Below are 24,764 nucleotides of genomic sequence, written 5' to 3'. Positions count from 1 at the left end.
GCTGTTTCCTGCCATTCACTTCTCCATCCGGCCTCTCCCGTATCAGCATCTACTCGCAATCCGCTGCCTTCTCGGATTGCCTCACATTGCCTCATCATTGTTTTGTTGACACGACGAAATGATCCTTCGCCCAAAAGCGCTTCAGTTTTAGCTCGAACCGCACGGTAAATGCATAATCTGTTCCAAAGGTGAGAGGAGTAGCATTCAAGTAAAAGCATTTTTACTCAATGATGTTTTTGTTCCTCCCGTTCCCTCATTTGTGGGAAAAACAGAAAGGTAAATATGGTGCTATATGTAGTATTTACAAATGACAGAAATCTTTTTTTCAAAATACAGGGAAAAAATACAAAGTTTTCTCCCTCTTTCGCAACTATAAAGCTGCTCAGGGATGCTCTTATAGAAATGCAGGGAGAAGCCAGGGAACAAGAAATGCCAGCAATTATATTAGCAAGAAATATAGGTTGAAGGTTTGGGTTATACTTCCAACACTAGTAAACTCCCCGTGACCCGGAGCAGAGTACACAGACAGGCCGAGCAGGGCGGCTCTGAACACTGTGCAGGCAAACTTTTAAGTTCAAACACACTTTTATAAAAGTAAATGTACCTGTAGGCCACCGTCCTCTTGACATATTTTACAGTGCATGGAGAGAAAAGTCTTGTATTTTCAATGTGCTTTGTATGACGTACAACAAGGACACCTGCGGCCATATAGACAAGTGTGGCCTACAGTTGTGCTAAAAGTTTACATGCCCTGGCAGAATTGTGTATTTTTGACTATTTTTCAAAGAATATGAAAGATAACACAAAAATTGACTATGAGTGAAAAAAAAAAAAAAATCTGTGTTATCTTTCATATTCTTTGAAAAATGGTCGAAAAATGGTCAACAATTCTGCCAGGGCATGTAAACTTTTGAGCACAACTTTACTTATGTATGTTTTTAATTTAGTTGATACGGCTTATATTCAGGTGCGCTCAATAGTCCGAAAATTACAATAGCATTTAAGATAAGATAAGATAAGATGAACCTTTATTGATCTCACAAAGGAGAAATTCACTTGTTACAGTCGACGTTACTTCACAGTCTTATTGTACAGTCTGACAGCAGTGGGGATGAAGGCTTTGCGGTAGCGCTCCGTCCTGCACTGAGGGTGTCTCAGTCTGCCACTGAGAGAGCTGCTCAGCTCTTCTACAGTCCAGTGCAGTCGGTGTGAAGTGAAGTGAAGCCTCCTGGACTTTAAAAACCCCATTGAAGCACCACCTTATGACATCAGCAGGTGAGGGAGAGTGTTTCTACCTCCTGAGACGATCAACTGAATATGAGGCACACTTAAATAGGAATGAAACAAAACACAACTCCATGCACACCTTAACCACCATCCCAATTTCTCCAAAAAGCTGCTCAGATAAACGTCATTGGCTTCCCTGATGATCCTGTAAAAATGTGTGACATCCCCAGAGCGTGTCTCGCAGATGCTCATTTGAAACACCGGCCGCAGTGAATCTTGATCTGGCTCCCCCTGAGATTGGTTTGGAAAGGTCAGCGAGTTCAATATGGAGGAAATTAAAATGTCCTCCCTCTCCCTGCTGCAGGATTCAGAGCACTCCTCCTCCCACCGTACGAAGACGTGTTTACAGCAGTTTGTAAACTGAAGGAGCTACAAGAAATAAACCTGTTTCGACTGTAGATGGACTGGGTGGACATAGTACAATTCTTATAATGATTAAATTACACTTGTATCAGTCTAAGCTAAGTTTATCTGAGCCACAAGCGACTAAAGCTGATGAGGAGCGGGCCTTAGCTCGTTTATGAGACTCACAGCAAAAACATAACCCTTAAACCATATCCTTGGTCCACTTCCAACCCGATTCCCTCACTAATCACTAAGGTACCCATATATTTTTGTTGACAAATAAAACGTGAATGACAAAAAAGAAAAGCAGGAACCTCTGACAAGTTGACTCAATTCATTTAATTCAAATTTACGTGAAAAGTAGACAAAAGATAATTATTTGACTAAAGCTAAACTTAAAGCAGAACTAAGTAACTCATGCCCCTAGAGGCCATAAGCACCACTGCAGGTGTCGTAGCATGTTACATATTTTTTACTCATTAAATGCCCGTGAGAGTAAATACTACGCTGACAGAAAAGACAAAGGGAGAGAGGGATGTTGTACATCCAATTACACAATGAAGATTTTTTTTTTTCACTCAAACTTGGCTGTAAATACTGTTAAAGTGGTGCTAGCCCACAGTTAGCTTTGCCCATTAGCCTGTTAGCTTCTTCTCCGTGATTCCATTTGAGACACCAGGGGGAGATGAAAGACCCCCCAATCATCCCATTAACACTTGTATTACCCCCAGAGAGACTACGGAAAGGATTTATTAAGGTAAACAAGTTACTTAGTACTGCTTTAAAATATATTGGAAAAATTACGTTCTCATGAGCAAAGTGTACTCAGGAATGCAGAAATGTTGAATACCGATCATTGGAGATGTTGATTGGTTGATGCCGATTTTTAAAAACGTCTTTTCTATATGATGCTCCTAAACTGTAAAATGTGTCAGTGTTGAACTGTGACAGCAGGGGGCATTTTATTGGGGGCAGAGGGCTGATTTAGCCAGGACATTCATGTTTAGTAAGTACTTCAGAGGGAGCTCGTTTGAAAGACAAAAATCAGCATAAAACGTTAAGTATCCATCTCAGGGGTCTCCAACCAGTCTTTTTTTTTCACCCTGCGAGCTACTTTCACGCGATAAAAACCTCAGAGAGCTACTTATTCTTCAAAGACACTCATGTAATTATGCGACTTAGGAGGAGTTCACCCAGGAGAGTAAGCAAAGATTATATTTAAAGAAAATGAGTTTTGCCCTTATATCGATCCAAATATTTGCCGGTTGTTTAGCTTACATTTTATTTGTTTAGATTTCCTTACAGCTTGACATTGCAGGAAAGAAACAAATGTTTGACCTGAAATGTGTCAATACCAATAGAAGACAGTCAAAACAACACAGAACCAAGAGAAAATGCATGTAAAATGTGAGTTATTAAAGCCACAGATTTTACCCAATAAATAAAATTGAAATACAAGCATATATATTTTTAGAGATATGTTCATCATTGAAAAATACCTCATAAATGTACAAACAAACATGTGCCTTTGAAGTCGGCTATGACATGACTGTAACTTTACCAGGAGTGGGTACGTCTCCAGCCCGTCTCCATGGAGATGTGACTAATGTCAGCAGAATTTAGCATTAAATGGGTTAAGTCCTCATCCAAATCCATTCTTTGATTACACATTGCAAAAAATAGCATTTTCTGTGTTGAGCCGATGTTTGTATTGAAACAGTATAGTCCAAAATGTTACGCTGTGTGGCTTTAAGGGTGTATAAACAACTGGACTGGAGAGCTACTGGTTGGAGATACCTGCTCCATCTCTTATGGTTCTGAAATTATAAGCAAAAGTCTGCAACATAAACTATGTAAAAAATAAAAAAAATAAAAGAATGAACAACATTATCCAAGCCTCTGAGGTGAACAAACTTGTGACCGATTTCTCTGCTCCCCTGATAGTTTGGTTCATTATGTCTCGATTTCCACTGTTGTGGGATGTTCGTGGAGAGTATGAAAACTATATATTTTTGCAAACCTTATGGTATTGCTGGGTTGCAGGTGACGTCACAACATTCAAAAGGTCTATACTATTATATGGAGAAAAAATTATTTTGTCTTTGAGGAAATTTTTGGTCTTGTACAGAGGGATCATGGATCCAGAGACTGATGTTGATGTTCATTTTTCTAATCCATACATTTTCTTTTTTAGCTACGACTTGTGGAAGTGTAATGCTGTTAATAGGAAAAACTGGCTCCTGCCCCCCACTGGGTCCGGTGACATCGTCATATTCTAGAACCTGCAACCCAGCAATAAGCAATGAGAAAAACAATGCATCCATTTGCCCTTGACATTTACTAAAATTGTGCTATTATACAATTTTCCCATTCAAATAAGATAAGATAAGATAAGATAAGATAAGATAAGATAAGATAAGATAAGATAAGATAAGATAAGATAAGATAAGATAAGATAAGATAAGATAAGATAAGATAAGATAAGATAAGATAAGAGATAAGAGATAAGATGGTACTTTATTGATCTCACAGATGGAGAAATTGCATTCGATGAGAGAGCATCCGGCAGCAGCACCCATTCAGTGCGCACCACTCTTTTTCCACTCTTTTTTTCTTTGGTGAAAGATCGTTGTGTAAATAAATGTGGAGTTCATCGCTACGGTAACTCCATGAAAAATATAACATGGGTTTCATTGACTTTTTTGATTAGAACAACCAAATGGAATTTTCTGTCAAATTTCGTACATTTCTGCCCAACTACGTTTTTACTCCCCATATAAATGTATAGTTTCGATACTCTCCACAAAAATCCAGCAAAAATACATAGTGAACCGGACTATGAGGCCTAGGAAGTCTCTATCAACTCTGGAGATGTCTTATATCGGCCGGCCTCTAATTTGGAGGCTTGGAGGATGATTTCTGTAATTTCTTCTGGAAACTATGGAAATCATCCAGCACTGAATACATTTGTCATTGTGTTTTGATTCAGCTCACATTTCCAGGAATCCAGTGAGATGTATGTTTTCCTGCATGCATTACTGCTCCTTTCCCAGGGGAACAAATCAGCCTCTAAATTCACCGCAGAAAAACAACTCGACAAGCTTGACAAGTATGTATATGACCATTTTAAATATATGCATCCTCAGAGTCTTCCAAAGCATTCACTCACTTTTATAAATGAGGCTCAGGTCTCCGAGGATGGCAGTGTCATTTTTCATATAAACATTAAGTCAAAGCTTTTTCTAATCTGGAATCAGTTTGGTCACTCTGCAACGCTGGAGGTATGAAATGTTTGTGTGACTTTTTGAGGACAGAGGTTCAGCAAGCATTAAATATGTAAAAGTATTGTAACTTCGACTATTTCGAACAAGTTTTTTGTAACAAGAAATACCTGGTGCACAACACACAAAGTTGCCGGGAGGCCCATAGAAAACTGAAAGAGGATTAAACTAAGGGGAAGATGGAGAAGCTTATGGAAATTTAACATTTTGAGAATTTGAAACTTTTGCTGCAGATTACTGAGAGGAAAAATGTCTTGCAAGTGTTCTGTCATTTTATGTTTTCATATAAATATAAAAAAAATTATTGCATAAAAATGGCCCAAATTGTATCGTATCGTATTGTTTAATTTTGTCGATATATTTGATATATAGACTTTTTTAGTAGGGATTTTGGACATTGTGTTTTGAATAAGATTTAAAATTCAATATATCAGGATAGGATTTTTATCTCTTAACCCCCACCTGAACTGAGCACATTCATGTGTTCAGTAAAAAAAGAAAAAGGGATAAAAAAAAGCGACAAAAATGTGCCGGATAAGCTAGTATAACACATTAAAATAAGTGACAAAAATGAAACTAAAACACAACAAAAAAAGCATCATAAAACGTCAAAAAACACGACAAAAAAACACGACAAAAAAGAGACAAAAATGTGACATAAACACGGGGACAAGGCGACAAAAAAGTCTGTAGGAGCAGCTCAAGAAGAGACGTTGTTGCAAGAAAATTTAAAAGAAGCTAAGGGTGAAGGGTGAGTTTGGTCTATTCTTTTGTTACGCTGACATTAAAGCTATGATGTTAAGGGAGAAAAAGCGATGTGTTCACCTGTCTTGTCTTGCCTCAAACTTTGGTAAATATCAGTTCAGCACAAAATGTACAGATACTTTCAGCTCAATAAGACGTCCTTGCATGATTTACACATCTAGATTTCCTCTGCACATGTAGTTCCAAGAGACAAAAACCCATATAAACTGTGCTCTGATGTCAAAAGCGCCCTTTGTTGTTAAAATATGAATTCATGTGTCCTCAAAAGAGAGAATACGGTTTTTGGCACTGTCTTTGTTCAAGGTTTTTTTTAAGAAACTAGTTCAAGCAGTCAATGGGATTCAGCACGTTAACAATCAAGAAGAACTGGAATAAGCTTGTTGCACTTTTGGAATATTACAGCACAATCCATTTAGAAAAGTTTGACCAGCAAAAAGGATAGGCCGATGCACTTTCACACTCCCACAAACTCACACCTCTTGTTTTCTGTAATCAAAACGGAGCAATACCTGGATGCGAGTTTGTTCTTCTCCTTCCTGGAGCGAGCGCGGGCCACAGCCGGCAGGTCGTTGACGGGGCCCATCCCGTCGATGGCCGCGTTCAGCTTCTGCAGCTGCTCCCCGATGTTGTGGAGCTTCTGTGGGTTCGGCGTCAGGTCACTGGCATCGGTCTTACGTGCTTTACGACGGCCTTTCTTACCTGAGACAAAAAACATATATCACATTGCGGGCAACCAAGAGGGTAACGAGGTTAAACCTCACCAAAGCTACACACTGCCATTGTTTGTCAAGGCCCCTATGTTGGCATCATCGTCACAATGAAGCGGCTGGTTGTAATAGAGTGCGGGATCGACTGCTACAAGTGCAGTACTGCCATGGCACGCAAAATTGCCTATGTTCAACGACAAAATCTAGATAATGGATAGAGCCAGATTTAAATGTAGGATTTTGGATCTTGTTTAGTTTTTGAATAAGCCATTTACAATGTTGCCTTGTTTTTGGGGTTCAATGCTGGAGATGAAAAAGAGAAAAGGAGGAGCTCTTCCTGGACCTTCACCATTATGATTAAAAATCAGAGGTGCTCTTTGGGGCAAGGAAAGTCATTAAAAAAATCGAAAAACCAAGGCATTTTTTATGGCATGTCTAAATGGACAGACATAGCTCCAACGCGTTTAAGCCTAGAAGGCCATCATCAGGGGGGACGAAAAAGCAGGCAACGTTTGATATTTAAAAATCCCTCTGGAAAAGCCTACTGCTACGGCCCCAGGCCTCCAGGCTCCCTCTTTTTTGTATATTTGCATATAGCTTAAACTTGTGGTTTTCCCACCATGTAAATTCTCTGCCATGATCCTGGCATGGGGTTGCCGGACTATGTTGGCCGTCCTGGCTGGTGATTGGGTCCTTGGATTTGAAGCTGTGTGATTGGCCATTTCATTAAAGTCACCTGTGCCAGCCACGCCTATAAATGGACCACACTTTGGGACATTTGGGGCTGCTGACCTTTGTGGCCAGTACGCCATTTGTTCTGTGTCTCTTCGCTGTTAATGTTATCTTTTGTGTGCAGAGACACTTGTTTTCAGTTATTGCGGTCGTGTCTCCCATTTGTGTTGTTTTTTTGTGTCACTTGTTTTATAGGCCTATGTGACACTCGTGATTTGAGACACTTGTTGGTTTTGTTTGTATTTTGTTAAGCTTTAGGAAGTTGGTTTGGTACACTTGTTAGTTGTTTTAGTTTAGGTTGAATTTTATTAACCTAATAAAACAGCCTATTATTGTAAAAATTTTGTTTGGTTATTTTTGGTTACCCCTTTGTTATACCTGATTGTACAAAGAAACAGGGTCACTCAAATTTCAAATTCCTATTTTCTGGTCCATACTTATCTCAAACTTTCCTAATGCATTTACAACAGCAAAATTCATCACAGGGACTTAAACCAGGTTTCACAACTTTCAGGGAGGAAAACTGTCACTTCACTGTAAAAATGCCTATACCCTGACATTTCATGACTGTTTAAAGGCTTTAAAACCAGTGTTTTTTGGATAAATGTCTGCTTTTACCATATACTAAAGGACAAAACGTCAATATTTGTGAATGAATACACATGGAAATAACGCAGTTGCTATGCAATGTTGGATAAGCATAATAAGCATCGCACACGGCAAGTTTCGTCTTTTTAATACTCTGGCGTTAAAGATATTAAGGGAGAAAACCAGCAAGAAATGACCATTGACCACTGTGTGAAAAATCAATGTTTTCACATGCAGCGTCTCGCCTTAATACTCTGTAAAGCAGCTTCAAAGGCTTTCTACTTTACTTGATAAGCTTGACGAGAAGAAAAAGACCACTGTATGTCTGTTTAGGTGAAATATTAACTCGTATTTATAGGTGCATTTTCTCTTGTGCACCAGCATTACGTAGAAAGTATTAAGAGAAAAGTAAATGATTTGTGTTGAATTGTCCCATGGTTATTCAAGCACATCCTCTGCTGTTTTATTTATTAAAGGTATCTCACAGAGAAGCAGAGGTTGAATCCAGCAATCATCTATTTATTTTTCCTTTTTGGGTCTGTTTAAGTCTCCTCTGTACATTAAAGTCCCACACAAAATCCAAAGTGAACTGCCAAAATGTCTCTTTGCATTATATAGGGCACCGCTGTCTCCCTTTGTCTCACGGCTATACTTTCCCAAAAATAGGCTGCGCTTCTCGGTTTAGATTGAGGTTTTGATGTATAGCTGAATGTAGGGCAGCCGCCGCAGGGTCTGATGCCTGTCACTGGGGGAACAGAAGTGGGCCGTAGACAGCTGCAGTCACTGAGAGGGACGTAATCGCTGTCTACGGCGTGGAGTGGAGGGCTCTCACTGCAAATTATACACAATTACACAGTCCTGAATTAAGCCAAGATCAGGGGACCCGCGAATTAACATTATAGCTGTGCATTTTGAGGAGAGAGTGGGCGTCTTTCTCTCTCCCCTATTGCTGTAAAAGACAATGCATTTGGATATTGTTGTTTCTTTTGATGCACAAATAAATGTGGAAAGTAATTTCAACTGTGTCGTTTTGGTTCCTATTTCCAGTTGTTTCTGCCCCAAATCCCCACTGAATTTTTCTTGTATGTACAGTTTGGAACTGTTTTTTTTTATTGGTTTTTACTTTGATTTCAAGGCTATTTATTCTCACTGAAGTCATTCATTTATGAATGAACACATGCGGAAGAATGTCTTTCAAAAAAAGGTGAACTACAGTCTTCAAAATGTGGCTTCTTGCTTTGATTACTGCTTTGTACTTCTGACATTTTCTCATTGAGTTTCACAATATAGAGACCAGAAATGGTTTTGATCTCACAGACTGTTGAAAAACCATTTCAGGGACGACCTTATGAAGCTCATCAAAAAAATACCAAGAAAACAGAGCGGCAATTTTGAAGAATTTCACCCTTTTTTGTTTCCTACATAATAGTCCCATGTGTTCATTCATAGTTTAATGACTTCATTGAGAATCACACAATGTAAAGAGTATTTCCAAGATGTATACTTTTTCTTTTTGTCACATTCGGTGACACTACATCTGAGTCGGCTAAACTTCGGTAATCATGGATTTCTGCAATAAAGACCTACCAAATTCAAGAGACAGTTTAATATTTATGGATACATATGAGTTGGATCAGTTTGATTTAAAGCAGAACTAAGTAACTCATGCCCCTAGAGGCCATAAGCGCCACTGCAGGTGTCGTAGCATGTTTTTTTACTCATGAATTGTTTGTCAGAGTAAATACTATGCTGACAGAAATGACAAAGGGAGAGAGGGATATTGTTTTTTGTGCCACAATCCATTTACACAACATTTAGCCTGCTAGCTTCGTGGTTCCTTTAGTGTGTATTGGGGCCTCCGACCCGGTGCAGGGAAGTTGCAAGTGTGGTTTTCTGGCCACAGACACCAGGGGGAGATGAAAGACCCCCCTATGAACCCATTAACACTTGTATTACCCCCAGAGGGATTATGGAAAAGATTTATTAAGGTAAACAAGTTACTTAGTCCTTTAAAATGGATTTTACATGAATTAAGAAAACGGCTTGGATCATTATTATTATTATTGCCTTTTTCCGAAAGGGGGGGGGGCTATCAATCGTTTAACAGATCAAGCTAAATGTTAACACAAACGTTAGCAACTGTTCATAGTAAAGATTCTTATTTAAGTGGTTTATTCATGACAATGTGCAACATGCGATAAAACAATATAGGGAATAATGAGAGCATTTAGACACAGCCTCTATGTTGACCAATATGGTTAAAGGTTGTTTTTTTAACCTCATAACCCCCTGTCTTAACCGAGTGCATTTTCTCCCATTCAGCTTTGCCCAGATCCATAAGTTCACAGTCTATAGGCCAGTGTAATGCCTCATTTGAAAGCTATAAGACCAACAAAACTCATCTAAATGAATGTTTTTACTCGCGTTGTCGTCACTTTTCAAACATTTTTTTCAACACTTTTTTGTCACTTTTCTGTTGCTCTTTTTCATCTTATTTGTTGCATTTTCGTCACACATTTTTGTCACCTTTTCATTGTTGTTGTTTTTTTCAGGTTTTTGTCGCTCTTTTTTTGCATTGTCGCCCTTGTTTTCATCTCATTTTTGTTACTTTTTTTCTCAAAGCTTTTAGATTTGGGTAAAACCAAACTGGAGAGTATGTGCTGTGGTTCAGGTGGGGGTGAAGAGGTCAAAGTTGTTCCTCCTGAGTCGCTGTCTTACCCTCTCGTCGGTAGAGCGTGCTGGGCAGCGTGCTGGAGCTCCAGGACAGGGACCAGTGTCCCTCTGACCCCGGCTTCTTTTTGGAGGAGGAGTCCCGTGACCGTCTGTACTCCCAAAAGCAGCGGCGCTTTGAGGGACGCTCTCCGCTCGGACGCACGGGCTCTGTCTCCACCTCTGCAAGAAAATGACAAAGCAATCAGCAAAAATAATGCACACTAGATACAAATTTAAACACAGGGCATTGATTTTTATTTATTTATTTATTTTGCTGAGGGGAGGGAACGAGGAGAGGCCTTCAGCTGTCACAGACCTGAAGCAAAGAGTTAACACACACAGTGAAGTTTCCCTGCTTTTCCAATTCTTTCCAAAGACGTGTTTAGTCTGGTGGACGCCGTTAAATCTGTGAGTTCTGAAGGGCGTGATTGACAGGTGGATTAACGGCTTCGGTGTGTGTCGAAACATGAAACGTAATGAGAAATATCACTGCACTGAAACTGGTCATGTTCTGCCAAATCAACAGGCGAATTACAAAACTATTTCAATTACAGCTGAGAGAAGTTATAGAGTTTGTCCAGAAGGGGGGCCGGGTACCATTCAGGACAAACTCTATTAACAGGACAAACTCTACAAACGATGCGAGTTTGGCATTGGTAGACAATGTCAGGCCCGAGGGCCAAATCCGGCCCTCTAGCAAAGAACCTTTGGCCCTCAAGATGATTTTGGGAAGTAACTTGACATAAATCTGAGGTACTTTAAACGTTGTAGAGTTTAACCTCTTAACCTATGCCTTGCCCGAGCATATTTTCTCCAGTTTGGCTTTCCCCAATTGTAAAAAGCCTCTCGACTGGAGCGTACAGCCTATAGGAGTAACGCCTCATTTGAAAGCTAAGACTGTCAAAACTGATCTACAATTTTCCCTCAAGTTGTTGCCACGTTGTCTTCACTTTTTTTGTCTGTTTTTGTCGCTCTTTTGATGCTGTTTTTTTCAAGAAAGCCTACCCCTGGAGTATGGCATTGAAAAAAAAAAAGGATTAGGCACTACTGGTATCGAAGAAAAAAAAAGCAGGTACTGAAATTGTAATCTTTATATTCAAGTTTAGTTGCTGTTGATCATCAAAAAAGTAGATTTTTTGGGGGGGAAAAACAAGTGAAAAAAATGTCAGGAAAATTAAAAATTTCAGCAAAATTGGGGAAACAACATTAATAATTGGTTAAAAATGGGGGGGGGGGAGAGAAAAACTTGTAAAGTGTTTATTCTGCTCTTTTGTCATTAAAGGAAGTTTCTTAGTTGAGGAAGAAGCTTAGATGAGTTTTGTAGGTCTTAGCTTTTCAATGAGGCATTACATTGGCCTACAGGCTGTAAGCTCCAGTTGAGAAGCTTTTAGATTTGGGTAAAAGGGGTCATAAATGTTTAAGAATAAGTTGCCCTCTAAATCAGCACACATAATACAAAATATCTAGCTATCTCAGCTGGATTGAACTTGAACTTGCAATCACCAACAGCATCCAGAGCCGACGAAAAGAGTCACAATACAATAAATGGCCAAAAGATACAGCAGCAAGAAAGAAGCAACTCATTTTCAGAAGTTCCCCCCTCTTGAGATACGACACTAAATTTGGTGCGACAGCTTGAACTTGTGAACTACGCGAGTGTCGATTTGGTCGCGAAACTTCATTAACGCGGAGCGAAGGCGCTTCACATTCTGCAGCACAGACGGAGCAGAGTCTGAGGTGTCGTTGAGTGCGCAGCAACGTCTGAACCGAAAAGTAGGACACGCCGCCGCGACCACAGCCAGTCTGAGATTTGGGAGATAGAGACGCGATGAAAGCATGCAATTTAACGCAGGAAGAGGAGCCGTAATAGAATAAGCTGAAGAGCAGAGGTTGTGGTGTCTTCATCTCTCTCCAAGTGACTCCTCAAAAGCTTTTCTACATTTTTGACTTCAGCCTGAAGAGCCAAGTGCACTGTGACCCAACCTCCCATGTGGGCGTTCAACATCCAGAGTTTGACTTTTGGTTTGGACGATTAGTTCTTCATCCCTTTTCACACTGATAAAGTCTCGGATTGAGTCCCTGAGCAAGACACTTATATGCAGCATCCTTCCTGTTATCCTTGTGTTAATGCTGAGCCGGGACGGGGCACGGAAGCACCAACCTAAAAAGAGACTCATCCCAAACACTTCCTGTTTCCAGGCAATTGAGACTCAATTTACCATTTGAATTTTTCAGTATTAGAGCCCCAAATCTGATGTGTAAATGAGAGAATGCTAATGCTACTGTTTTTAGTTAATTTTGTTATGTAATTTTGTCTAATGTGTTTGTCTTTTGTATTTATGTTTGAAACTGACTCTCCTCCAAGACTAATTTCTCCCTCGAGAGACAAAAACAATAATAACTGATTGAAAAAAAACTCTCGGCGTGAAGGAGCAGCGGCTCTACTTCCAGCTCCTACCAAGCGACTGAGCTCACCCTATCCTCAAGTCACTCTGGGGATTGAACTCACTTCCACCACTTGTATTTTATTTGTTTTTTACTCTATACGTAAGGGTAGGAACATACATTGACCTTAACAGCCTTTTTTTTGACCCAACTGCGTTCTCATCAAAACAATCCAATGACTGCAGGAGTGCAGATGTTGTACCATTTTGATTATATACATTATATACATGTATAATTGTGTTAAGGGCCTTTTCCACAGGCAGGTGCGACTCAGCCCAATGGCTGGTCAACCCGGTTTGGCGAGCTTTTCCACAGAAGAGGCCAGTGCCAAATCGGACTGACCAGGTATAGGTTTTGGCACCGACTTCTAGCTGTGGTCAAAGCTCGCTAGTCGGACGTGAACAGACTGCTGGACAGCCCTCACTAAAACAGGCAGGTCATACTGAATTAATATTAAAATGTATTTGTTCTAAAAAGTTATTTTGCCAACATTAGCATTTAGCCGATGTTAGCGCAACGCCAGGCTGGTGTTTAGCATAACACCAGCAAGCACCATTTGTGAGTTGCTTATCTTCAAAGTTCATATTTCAGCGGTTTCTTTTCTGTTTTATTAGCCCTGGTACCACTGAATGATTCCATAGCCCCCTCCAGAAGGCAGCATTTGTTCTCATCGCGGCTAACAAAACTTAAATGAAGATCTGTACAGCGCGCACCTCTGTAGAAGCGCCGCCCACAACAACTGCCAATGTACTGTCTTGTGGAAAAGCAAGCGTGTACTGGGTAGAGTTGATACTTGCACATAGATCGTGGTGTGCTAGAGCCGCACTAAGTGGAACAACGCCTTTAGTGAGTCTCAGGATAGCTGAAGGGTTGTCATTGGGTCGTATTAAAATACTGATAGGGCTAAATATTGTGAAGATGGAATTTCTCCACAATACAATATCATTTTGAGGCTGCTCTATCTGTACGCAGCTCGTGAGTAGGGCTGGGTCTGTGGATCCCTTGGTTCACGATAATGATACTTGAGCAATACTTTTTTCAATACCTATACTAAAATATTTATATGTAGAACCATAAGACAAATTTAATCCTTTAATCCTTTAATGCTGTCCCTGAACCCATTACCATCAAAACTTGGTCTCTAAAGATATGTTTTGTTTTTTTCCAGAACCTGCTTTCAATACTTTCCCCATACTGGTATTGTTTAACAGTATCCACCTCGTGACACTGTTGGAAACACCCAAACCAATGACATGGCATCAACTTATCATCAAGATATGAAAAACACACATGTACCCAAACTGCAAAGGACGTAACAGCATATGCTCGAAAGTCTAAAATATCTTGCCTATATGTAAACCCATAGCTGTAGACTGTGGAGTATATAACAGAAAATAATTGCATAATGATAAATAATGCAAAGCTCCAGCAGCAGAAGCGAACGGGGTTACGTCAGCACAGAGTTAAAACGAGGCGCTCCATCCGCCGCGTCAAAGGATTAGGGTTTATATAATCCAGGGTTAGGCCAGTCCACACAACACCAGACAGGGATATTGTCTGCTCCGTTGAACTGCCGCGAAACTCTTCATTTGATGCTATTGTTCACCAGATATGAGAAGATTTTCATTGCTGATGAATTAATAAAGTGTTTGATTAATAACACATAGGCATAACAAAGCCTATATAACCTGAACCAACTCAAGAATCAGCACAACAGTGGAGCAGGCAACGCGAGAAAGATAATTGCACTAATATGGATTTGGCAGACAATAGGGCCCAAATTTCAATCACATACTATATTATCAAAAGGGTATAAATCGGGCCCATCATCATTTTTGGATAATATGAATTTTCTGGCTTGCGTTGTAAAAAAAAATCTATAATAAAATTAGCCAGTGTTTTGAACAGCTCTTTGAAATGAATCCCTGAGAGAGCCATAAATCTTTACTTTACTTGTTTATTTGGAGAGGACAGAGCACATTGATGAACACTCAGTACGGATACTTGAGCAGTGTTGCAACAGATTAGATTCCAGATTCCTGATTTTTCCATAAGAAGTAACTTAATTACTTTACTGGTTACTTGATTTTAAAAGTAACAAAGTTAGATTACAAGTTACTTTATCAGTTACATTAATCAGCGGCTCACATCACCAACACGACAACCGGTTTTGCTGCCATAGAGTCAGAATAGTGATGTATTTCCATCTCTCTCCTCCTCTACTGTTCCCTATGTTTATGTCGTGAGTTGTCGTCATGCTGAAAATGTAAATGGGAAATGGACAGAATAGTAACTCACAGTGACTTGGAAAAGCAACTGTAATCTGATTACTGGATAGGAACCTAAACCTAACCCTAACCGACTGGACAGGAAAAAGTTATGTGTTAGGGTACTCGTTACTGAAAAAAGCAGTCCGATTACTAAGTAACTCATTACTGGCATCAATGACTTCGAGTAAATGCACCAGGGTCACCCACAGGCTAATTTCTATCCTTAGTCCTCGTACATTTAAGACAACAACAATACAACATGCCAGAATGGACTAAACATATCTACACTACAATCGACCCAGGCAAACCCCAGCAAAAAAAAGCAGCTAAAAAATTTCCTAAAGATGGATCTGAGCATTTTAACAAACATGCAAACCTCAATCTATATCCAGACTGGTTAGTCTGGATAACCAGACTAACCAGAGGGTTAGATTTAATGATTCTCCTGTAACAGACTTGAGCCTTGGATCCAAACTTAAAGCCAGACAATGGCAGCAGACGACCTTTCTTTTTCCGCGATGTGGCTGTGCTATTTCCGAGGGCCAGTACATCCTGTTCATTTCAGGTTAAAATGATCTTGGACTCATTTGAACAAGCACCTAAGTGTTCTGTGGTGAAGAGTGAGAAAATGATCACTCACAGCGTGTTATGAGCTTGCGGCTGTAGGATGTTAATAGTTGAGCGGAGGAGACGTCTGTGTTTAGGAAAGTCGGTATGTTTGTCTTGAAGCTAAAGGTCCACGCTAGTTTAATGTCTCATAAAGTACAAATTCGTGCCACAAATATGAACAAGTCAACCTAAAAGCAATGTTTAGTTTATGATGTAGTTATTTGTTTTTCTTCAATTACTTATTATTGCATGCTATCATTTAGCGTTAAGACAAACTTGACGACTTTTCTAAAACGGTGATTCGAACGGGTCTCAAATGATTTTAATGGAAAATCAACAGGAACAGGAAGTCCTGGCCCTCTCAATTTCAGTCATCGAACTAGCGTAGCCATATTGTGCAACAACCACTCACAGCATAGAAAGTCATAGTGTCCTACTATTTGACAAGAAAGAGAAAGGAGAGTGCACCATTGCGGCGCACAATTCGAGTTTTCAGTGAGAGACATCGCCACACCTTTATAAAACGACAAGAGGTTTTCAACATGAAGCGCTAGCAAATCCCTCTGCCTCAGTTTTAATGCGGTGGGACAATGGTGTCTTGCTTTGGCCGTAACTTTAGCCTGACATGTACTTGACTCTGGGCCAGGGACCTCTCCGTTACCTCGCCCCGAACGACCCACTGCTGTTGACTGGACACAGAGTCGAGGCCTGGGAAAGATTATTATCAACACAGACGGCAATGTATGCTTCCGGACAACAGGAGGGCCGTACATGAAAGACCAAGGGCTATTTAAGTGTGCACTGGCAAACCATCGGACACTACAGGGGGGCCTTGACACAGCCTCACTCACTTCCTTTGTAGCTTTCTGAACATTATGTTGGAAATGAAAAAAAAAAGTAACAGATTTTAATAGATTTTTGTAGACTGGCCAGACGCCCTTGAGACCTGTGTTATTTGAGCGATGCACTGTTTTGCCCATTTCTTGAATACATTAATACAAAGGGGCACCAGAATTACTCAAAACAAAAAAATGGGAAAAATGGGGGAAAATAGGGAAAATATTGGTAATAAACAAGCAAAAAGAAAAAAAAATGTGTCAAGAAAATGGGAAAAATGGGGCAAACATTGGGGGAAAAAGGAAAAATAAATGAGAAAAAATGGGTGGGGATCCCTGGATCCATACTACAGTGTCAAAACTCGGATCTACATAGTTTTTTTGGTACCTACTTTCGATTTTTTGGGGTATTGTTTAATGGTCCCCAGCCCTATTTGTCGATGTAAACCAAAAATGATAAATGTGCTGCATTTCTCCTGTTTCCCATGAATCCACATTCATGGTGCAAGTTTTCTTCGCCTGACAGTGGGAAACGTAAAGAGCGCGATCTACATAAAATACTGGCAAAATCAGCTCTGACTGAATGAAATAAAACAAGAGCGCATTGATGTCCTGGCCGGGAGCAGCAGAGCTGCAGGTGACTGAGTCAGCCCCGCCCACATCACCACATTACAAATAAATGTTGCCTATTCTTATTTACTGGCTTATGATTGATCTGATCATTCAAACAACATTCAAACATCAATATCAGATTGTGTGTGAAAATTATGAAAACCCCACACCCCTGTTTGAACCTTCTATTGCACAATTTGATTGAGTTGGTGTTTCAAGTCGCAATAATAAGGTTTGTCCACAAGAGGTCAGTGTTAAAACAGAATGAAGCAGCTTTGAAGCTCAGAATCTTTAAGAGACTTTTTGCCACGAAAGCCTTGAAGTGTCACAAGGCTTCACTCGGCCGTCACTAACAAATACGCAAACTGAAAGTGCTATGTTTCCAGTTTAAATACACATAATCTCAGTTGTGTAATTTATGGTTGAACACAAATAAGAACCATAGATCAATCTTTATTAATGGCCCCCGGCAAGAGGTTCTTTAACAATGATCAGGAGTGAGAAGTGGATGATGCCCCTTGATGCTTCTGAAACAAATGGAGTTATCTCATTATGAAAATATACCTCCAAAATGATAAACCCCCTGTATTTTTTTTATACAGAGGGATATCAGTCTGGGCTCACGGCCTCATGGAAACTCAAATGGTCCCGTTCAAGTGGCAATCAAAAACACATTAGCAGTAGGTGCGTTTTGTGATTTATAATCATGTTTGAATATTAGTGCAGAACCTCTAATAACACAGCAACAACAACTCACATACACCTTCGACTATTGGTTTCTCCGCTTCCTGCCCGCTTTTTTTCCAACTCACAGTTTTCCAGGCAAATTTTACATTAAAGACAACACGTCATCTTAAATTCTGTTGGCTAGAAAATGCTATATGCATCTAAAACGGTTTATACGTCCTGGATCATCAAGCACTCTGCTCCTAAGCTGCTCTCTCCCCTTCCTTCTCTCCCCTTCTGCGTAGTTTCAATAAAAGAAGTCAATAAAAGAAAACAAAATGCTGCATGTTCTAGCTTCGGAGGCAATATTTGGACCTGCGATGGAAGGATGAACTTTGCAAGAGATCAGAAGGTGAGGAAAACATTTCCTGATTACACAGGGCCGCGGGAAGGGCTCGGTATAAACAGGAGGAGCAGAGTATAAGCATGAGGCGCGATGCAAAGAATGGCCGCCGGGGAAGATTGAAAAATTATTGAAACATGCACTACTGGCTCGAAGCACAACTCCATGCTGTGTTACGTTTTTGATGAAGGGACAACATTGTATCATTAAAAAGCTTTAATAAAACGAAATGTCAAAGGAGATGAGCTTGAAATCCTTCCAAATATTTGAGAAAAGCATAACACCCCCTCTACAGTAATCAGTCTCAATGGCTTCTTCTTGTTTTGGGCGATCTTTGGAACAAGCCTAATATTGCACCGGGTTATTGATGTTGCTGTAAGCTACAATAACAGTGTTTCCACCGGGGATAATAACAGGGCTTAACTGCTGATATAAAAATACTTCATCATGTTGAGCTCATTCTGCAGGGAAGCTCCAGACGGATCAATAGTGAACAATCAGGAGAAAGACCACACTGCTGCCTTTGCCTCTCAGCCATTCACGTCTGGAGCCGTTCACTCGCAGGCGGCCTCACCGTATCTGAGCGCACAAACGCAGCGTGTGTTTCCGCTGAACATGTCCCCTCCAGCATGTGCTTAGGCTTTGTTATTTGGTTTTTAAGGCGAGACACTGCGGGTCAATAGAGAGGAAAATTTGGATATTGTGTTTTTGAGGCTAGTTATCAGTGGGGAAAAAATCAGTAAAAGTTCAAATTTTGCCTTGTTTTGGGGAGCTCAATAAATCAAAAAAGGCCTAAAGTTAGATATTAAAAAATCTATTGTTAAGTACAAGACTGGAAAGTTTGGAGTCTCCATGAGCTATAGTAGAGATTGCAAGAGTGTAATACATGAATATTTCCCATAGAAAAATATAATATATACATATATACAAACAAACAAGCATAAAAGCACACAAATTATATAAACTGATAATACAACCTGCTATGTAGCTCAATACATTTGCAACTTAGGACAAACACAACATTTTGCATATTTTAATTTAGTCTGTCTGAAAAGGAGTTGGGTGAAGTTAACGCTTATCTAATCCCACCCCCTCTTTAAAGCAGAACTAATTAACTCATGCCCCTAGAGGCCATAAGCGGCACTGCAGGTGTCGTAGCATGTTGTGTTTTTTACTCATTAATTGACAGAAAAGACAAAGGGAGAGAGGGATATTGTGCATCCAATTACACAATGGAGATTTTTTCATTTACTCAAATTTGGCTGTAAATATTGTTTAAGCGGCGCTAGCCCACAGTTAGCTTTGCCCGTTAGCCTGTTAGCTTCTTCTTTGTGATTCTATTAGTGTGTATTGGGGCTTCCAACCCGGTGGCAGTGAAGTTGCAAGGGTGGTTTTCTGGCTAGAGACATCGGGGTAGATGAAAGACCCCCCAATCATCCCTAAAACTTGTACTAACCCCAGAGGGACTACGAAAACATACTTAGTTACTTAGTGCTGCTTTAAGTACTTTTATCTCAGAATTGTTTGAGCATTGTTATGTGTCTAAATCCAAGTCTAAAGCAAGTTGTCAAGGATACACAATACGAATGCTACCTAACAATCATGAATAGTCAAATACTTTCTTCAGATACATAGAAAATATAATTTCTTTATATTGATAGTCTGATATTTGGACATCGTTTGAGGTCTACATGCAATTTGTTCCATATTTTAGGGCCACAAACAGAGACACTTTTAAAATTGATCCAAGCTCCTTAAATTGTGTTTTCCTTCTCTTTAAAAAAAAAAAAAAAAAAAAATGTAATATTGCTTTTTTTTTTTATACATTAACTGAGCATTGAAAACGTAATTTTGAGAAAACTGGCCCTAAAGTTACATAAGCACATGTATATCTCTGCAGGCTTTCACAGCTGGCGTCTTTCAGAAAGGAAATGACCATATTTGGTTTGGATTGTGACGACTCACATGTGTCACATAGATACCAAACATGTCAGTATGTAACTGGGTTTTGAGTGGGAAACACGATGGAGTCATAAAGCAAACCTCGTAAAGGGTGAGTTTGATCTTTTTTTTTAAAACTAAGATGTTAAGAGAAAGAACTAGTCAAAAATCTCCAAATTGACCAATGTATGAATAATCTATGCTTTGTTGTGACCTCAAATGTGCCGTCCCCCTGTGCTTATTTGCCTGTGATCTCAGTTAAATAATGCACAATGACGAGGATCTTTCATGTGATTTGTAGGAACAAAGCAGCCATGCTCTTCATGCTCAGCCAGGCAGAGCATATTACACTCTTCACTCACCACATTCACTCTCAGAGGAGCTGGTCAGATCAGCCTCAGCCGCCGTCTCCTCCTCTGCTCCCTCGTCTTCATCGAGCCTCTCCTCCTCAGTGTCTGTGTCTCTCCTCTCCAGCTCCTCCTCCTCCGGTTCACCCTGCTCCTGTGCGCTCTCCCCGGGCTGCTCCTCCTCCACCACACTGACCCCCGTCCCGCCATCTGCCCCCCCTTGACCCAATGAGTAATTGTGCTCCAAAGTCAGCTCCTCGTCCTGGGTCACTTGATAGACCTCCACGGGTCGGACCAACGCCTCTGGGCCTGAACCCACCTGCAAAGAAACAAGGAAATTGTGTTGATGTAGTGTGGTTATGACAAATTCAGATAAGTAACTTCAACTTCAATAATTTTGCAATAAGAGAAAGAAGCAAAAATGTCATCTGTGTTGTTCAGTGCTGTTTCAAATACATTTCCTTGAGTTGGGTGATTTAACAGCAAATATTAATATGATGATGTATAATATTTATTAGTTTAAAGACGGGGTATTCTGCTAATTGCAGGTATTAATAATAATCTCAAACACATTTTTATGACTATCTTACTCTTTGTTGGTTAGAAAATGTAAAAATATTGATCTAAAATAACTTAAACAAAATATCCAGTTGTTTCACTTCCTTATTCGAGCAAACTTCAAGTAATAAAGATTGAATAAAAAAGGGAAACAACAAGAGGCGGTGAGTGATTTACTTGACGATGAAAGGATAAAGCTTAGCAAGAGATCGAGAGGTGAGGAAAACATTTCCTGGATATGTAGGTCCTCAGGAAAAGCTTTTTGTGAAATGCCGCCACGCTGCTAAGAAAAACCACTGGGGAGGTTTCATAGATTACTGAAAGATGTGCAAGTTCCTCGGAATACGACTATATTTCTAATGAGAGAACAACATTGTAAGAAGCTCTACAAAGCTGATAATGCATAATACGCCCCTTTGAGTTTTACATGAAAAATATATTGTGGATTTAACAAAATGGCATCAGTATCTCAGTCTGACATTTTAGCAGAAATAAAGTATAAAATAATGCAGTTGAATCGTACATTTGGTACAGTTAGCTGCCCCTCTGATGTCGCGGATGTGGTAGCGCTGGTTCGTCCCGCCTCCACGGCTGCTGTGGTGGTGCTGGGGATGTTTTGGGACACAGCTGCAGTTGGGGGCGAGACGGATTTGGTAGCGATCCTCTTTCTCTGATCTTCCTCTTCCTGCTCCTCTCGACTCCTGCCCAATCGACCGATCAGAACCTCTTCTGAGAAAACCTACGGATACAGACATTTGTAATCAGGACAAAACAGGGAACCAAGAGCATCAAAAACTACTGTATATAGTTAGAGTAAACAAAGAGTGAAACTTGATAGCGCAACTTTGAGGAGTCTGTAGAGACTTAAGGAAAACAACACAGCTGGACAAGCTCGAATCTTTTTTTTTTTTTTTCAAAAGCAGATGTGTGGGTTTGATCATTTGCAAATAAAGCATGTTTATTTGTAACACATCTATCCAAATATCTTCATGCAACTACATTGCCACTATATCAACTTCATTGACCAGGAATAAAGACAGTTAATGTACTGTAAATAGAGAGAAGTCCACAGCAGTATTGCATGGCATCTGCTGTATATCGTGAGCGATCGTAGCCTTACTTCAGGGTTTACGGTGCTAAAAACAATTAGCCTGATTTTAGAGGCAAATTATCAAAACTAATAAACTGATTTTTTTTTTTTTTGGGGGGGGGGTTGAAAATGGGAGAAATGTAGGTACATCTATCCAAACAAACTGCAGCCGCATTTATAGCATTTGCTGTAGATACTGCCTTTGCTCTGCCCAATCCCGTCAGACCTTGGAAGCTAAGCAGGGAAGGGCCTGAACGGTGCTTGGATGTGAGACCGTTTGGTAACACCAGGAAGCCTAGTGAATGTAGTGAGTGAGTGAGTGGCAGGTGGTGGTCGGAGGGGCCGATGGCGCAGACTGGTTGCCTCGCTTCCGTCAGTCTACCCCAGGGCAGCTGTGGCTACAATAGTAGCTTACCACCACCGAGTATGGAGTGAACGAATAGTGCAATGTAATGCGTCTTTAAGTGTCCAGAAAAGCGCTATATAAAACCAATGCATCATTATTATTATTATTAGATCTACCACTACTACTACTAGTACTACTACTAGTACTAGTACTGCGATGGTTACCTCTGCGTAGGTGAGCAGCTCCGCCCCCACGCCCAGCCCGGGTTTGGTGAAGCGTGTCATCTCGTCCAGCGCCGACACGTCCCACCGCTCGGGCTGCAGGTCCTCCCCGAACCCTCCGTCATCCACCAAGTCGCTTAGCAACTCGAAGGGCCGTTTCCGCGGAGACGCCGGGGAGCCCAACATCAGCAGCACAGTCTGAAATTTGGTCAGTGAAGCAAATTAGGCAATGCTTTGCAACAAGGACTGGTTGGGAGTGTGCAAGCCAAATGTGATTAGAATGTGTTTTTCTTCTAAAGGTTAAAAACAAAAGTGTGTTACAAATGTGTTACACTGATACACACTCACTTTGGCGAAGGGGTCAAACCACCATCTTCTAGGTCAGTGGTTCCCAACCTTTCTAGGGAACCACTGCTCTAGGTCAAGGGTCTGCAGCCTTCAACATCAAAAGAGCCACTTTGCCCCGTTTCAAACCAAATGTATTTTATTTATTTTCTATCTGCAAATAACAAAGAACAACAACTAATTTGATGGAAAAATGGTCGAGATTATATAAGATTTAATAGAAATCACGAAATAATCTTTTGTCACTGGCTTCATTCTGGTTAAAAATTTGCAGAATTTTTATAGCAACTCATGACTCAAAAACACATGCGTTTCCATCAAAGATCAAAAGAGCCGCACCAGAGGATTTAAAGAGCCACATGTGGGCCTAAAGATCAAGGTTTCCTGCCCCTGCTCTAGATGAGTGGGTGGCTATTTCCACTATTGCTTTCACACAATTCAGGTTAAATGGCTTATCACATATCACTGCACAAAGAACATGATTTTTCAAGTTTTCAAACCGAAAAAAGGAACGTGTTTGACTTAAAAATGTTAGTTGTGGTTTATATAAGTAAGTTTCACACTTTACAGGGAGCGGCACAGTAATGTTGCACCATGCTAAATGTTTTCAGCATAGGCTACTTTTGGGTATATGATTACTAAAAATACAACGCTGCAGTTATATGACACCACAGCATTGTGGCCTGTCATTTAAAGGAACAGGCCACTGTTTTTCCATATTGAGATATGTCCTTACCTGAGCTTAGACGAGTGGATGTGGCTGGTCTTTGTGCGTGCGCTCAGTCACGCAAAAAGACTAAAGATGTTGTTAGCATTTAGCCTCTCCTCTCCTCTATGGGGCCAAACGGGGGTGAAGTTAGAAGCGACCAAGCTCTTCCACTTTTCCCCTATTAAAATATGTGAGTAATTACCTTAGGAGCACTTTGACATCCGCACAGTGAAGTGCAGATGTTACTGCGTAAGACGTCGAAGTGTTCCTAAGGTATTGTTACACCTTACAATATAGTTCCCCTTTGACATGTTTAATTTTGCGTAACTATACTTGGATCATGTAACTACTCACGTAACCATGTTTAAATAGGGAAAACGTAGAAGAGCTTGGTCACTTCTAACTTCACCCCCGTTTGGCCCCATAGAGGAGAGGAGGAGAGGCTAAATGCTAACAACATCTTTGGTCTTTTTGCGTGATTGAGCGCACACACAAAGACCAGGTACAGGTACGCATCCATTCATCTAAGCTCAGGTAAGAACATACATCTCAGTATGCAAAAAACGTGGCCTGTTGCTTTGAGTGCAGGTAATGAGTTGGTGCAGGTAATGAGTCTACTGTTGTAACTATGGTAACCATCAAAATGCTGGATTTGGACTTGGTTCATGGTTAATATCTGTGTAACGGCTGGGCCTAGCCACATGAAACTCTCAGCACATACTAGGTGACTGTCTAATAAAGGTGTCCAAAAGTGAAGACAATATTCAAAATGATGTGCTTGATCCTAGGACTTTCAGCCATAAGCTTAATGCTCGCGAATCCGATCACTCTTAATAATGGTCGGAAATTTGCCAGCACAACCTTTCGTCTGTTAACACAATGACAAGGCAATATGCTTTTCATTCTTCTACATCTAAAATCGTTTTGAAAGCAGGAAAAATCGAGCGAA

The 24,764-nt window shown here is 40.4% G+C and overlaps 1 protein-coding gene across 3 annotated transcripts in view; it reads right to left on the bottom strand.

Moving 5' to 3' along the window:
- LOC306960840 (uncharacterized protein) overlaps window positions 1–24,764 on the bottom strand; it is an 80,096-nt gene that overhangs the window by 11,768 nt on the left and 43,564 nt on the right. For all 3 annotated transcript variants that reach the window (XM_079553420.1, XM_079553421.1, XM_079553422.1), the window contains exons 5-9: window positions 22,765–22,959; window positions 21,628–21,843; window positions 20,562–20,865; window positions 10,424–10,597; window positions 6,188–6,377 (exon numbers count right to left, since the gene is read on the bottom strand). In XM_079553420.1, the coding sequence (XP_079409546.1) occupies window positions 6,188–6,377; window positions 10,424–10,597; window positions 20,562–20,865; window positions 21,628–21,843; window positions 22,765–22,959 (1,079 nt within the window). The remainder of the gene's footprint in view (window positions 1–6,187; window positions 6,378–10,423; window positions 10,598–20,561; window positions 20,866–21,627; window positions 21,844–22,764; window positions 22,960–24,764) is intronic.

Source organism: Gobius niger (genome assembly GCF_951799975.1).
Source record: "Gobius niger genome assembly, chromosome: 3".
Taxonomy (NCBI): domain Eukaryota; kingdom Metazoa; phylum Chordata; class Actinopteri; order Gobiiformes; family Gobiidae; genus Gobius; species Gobius niger.
This window is presented reverse-complemented; position numbering and strand designations above follow the sequence as displayed.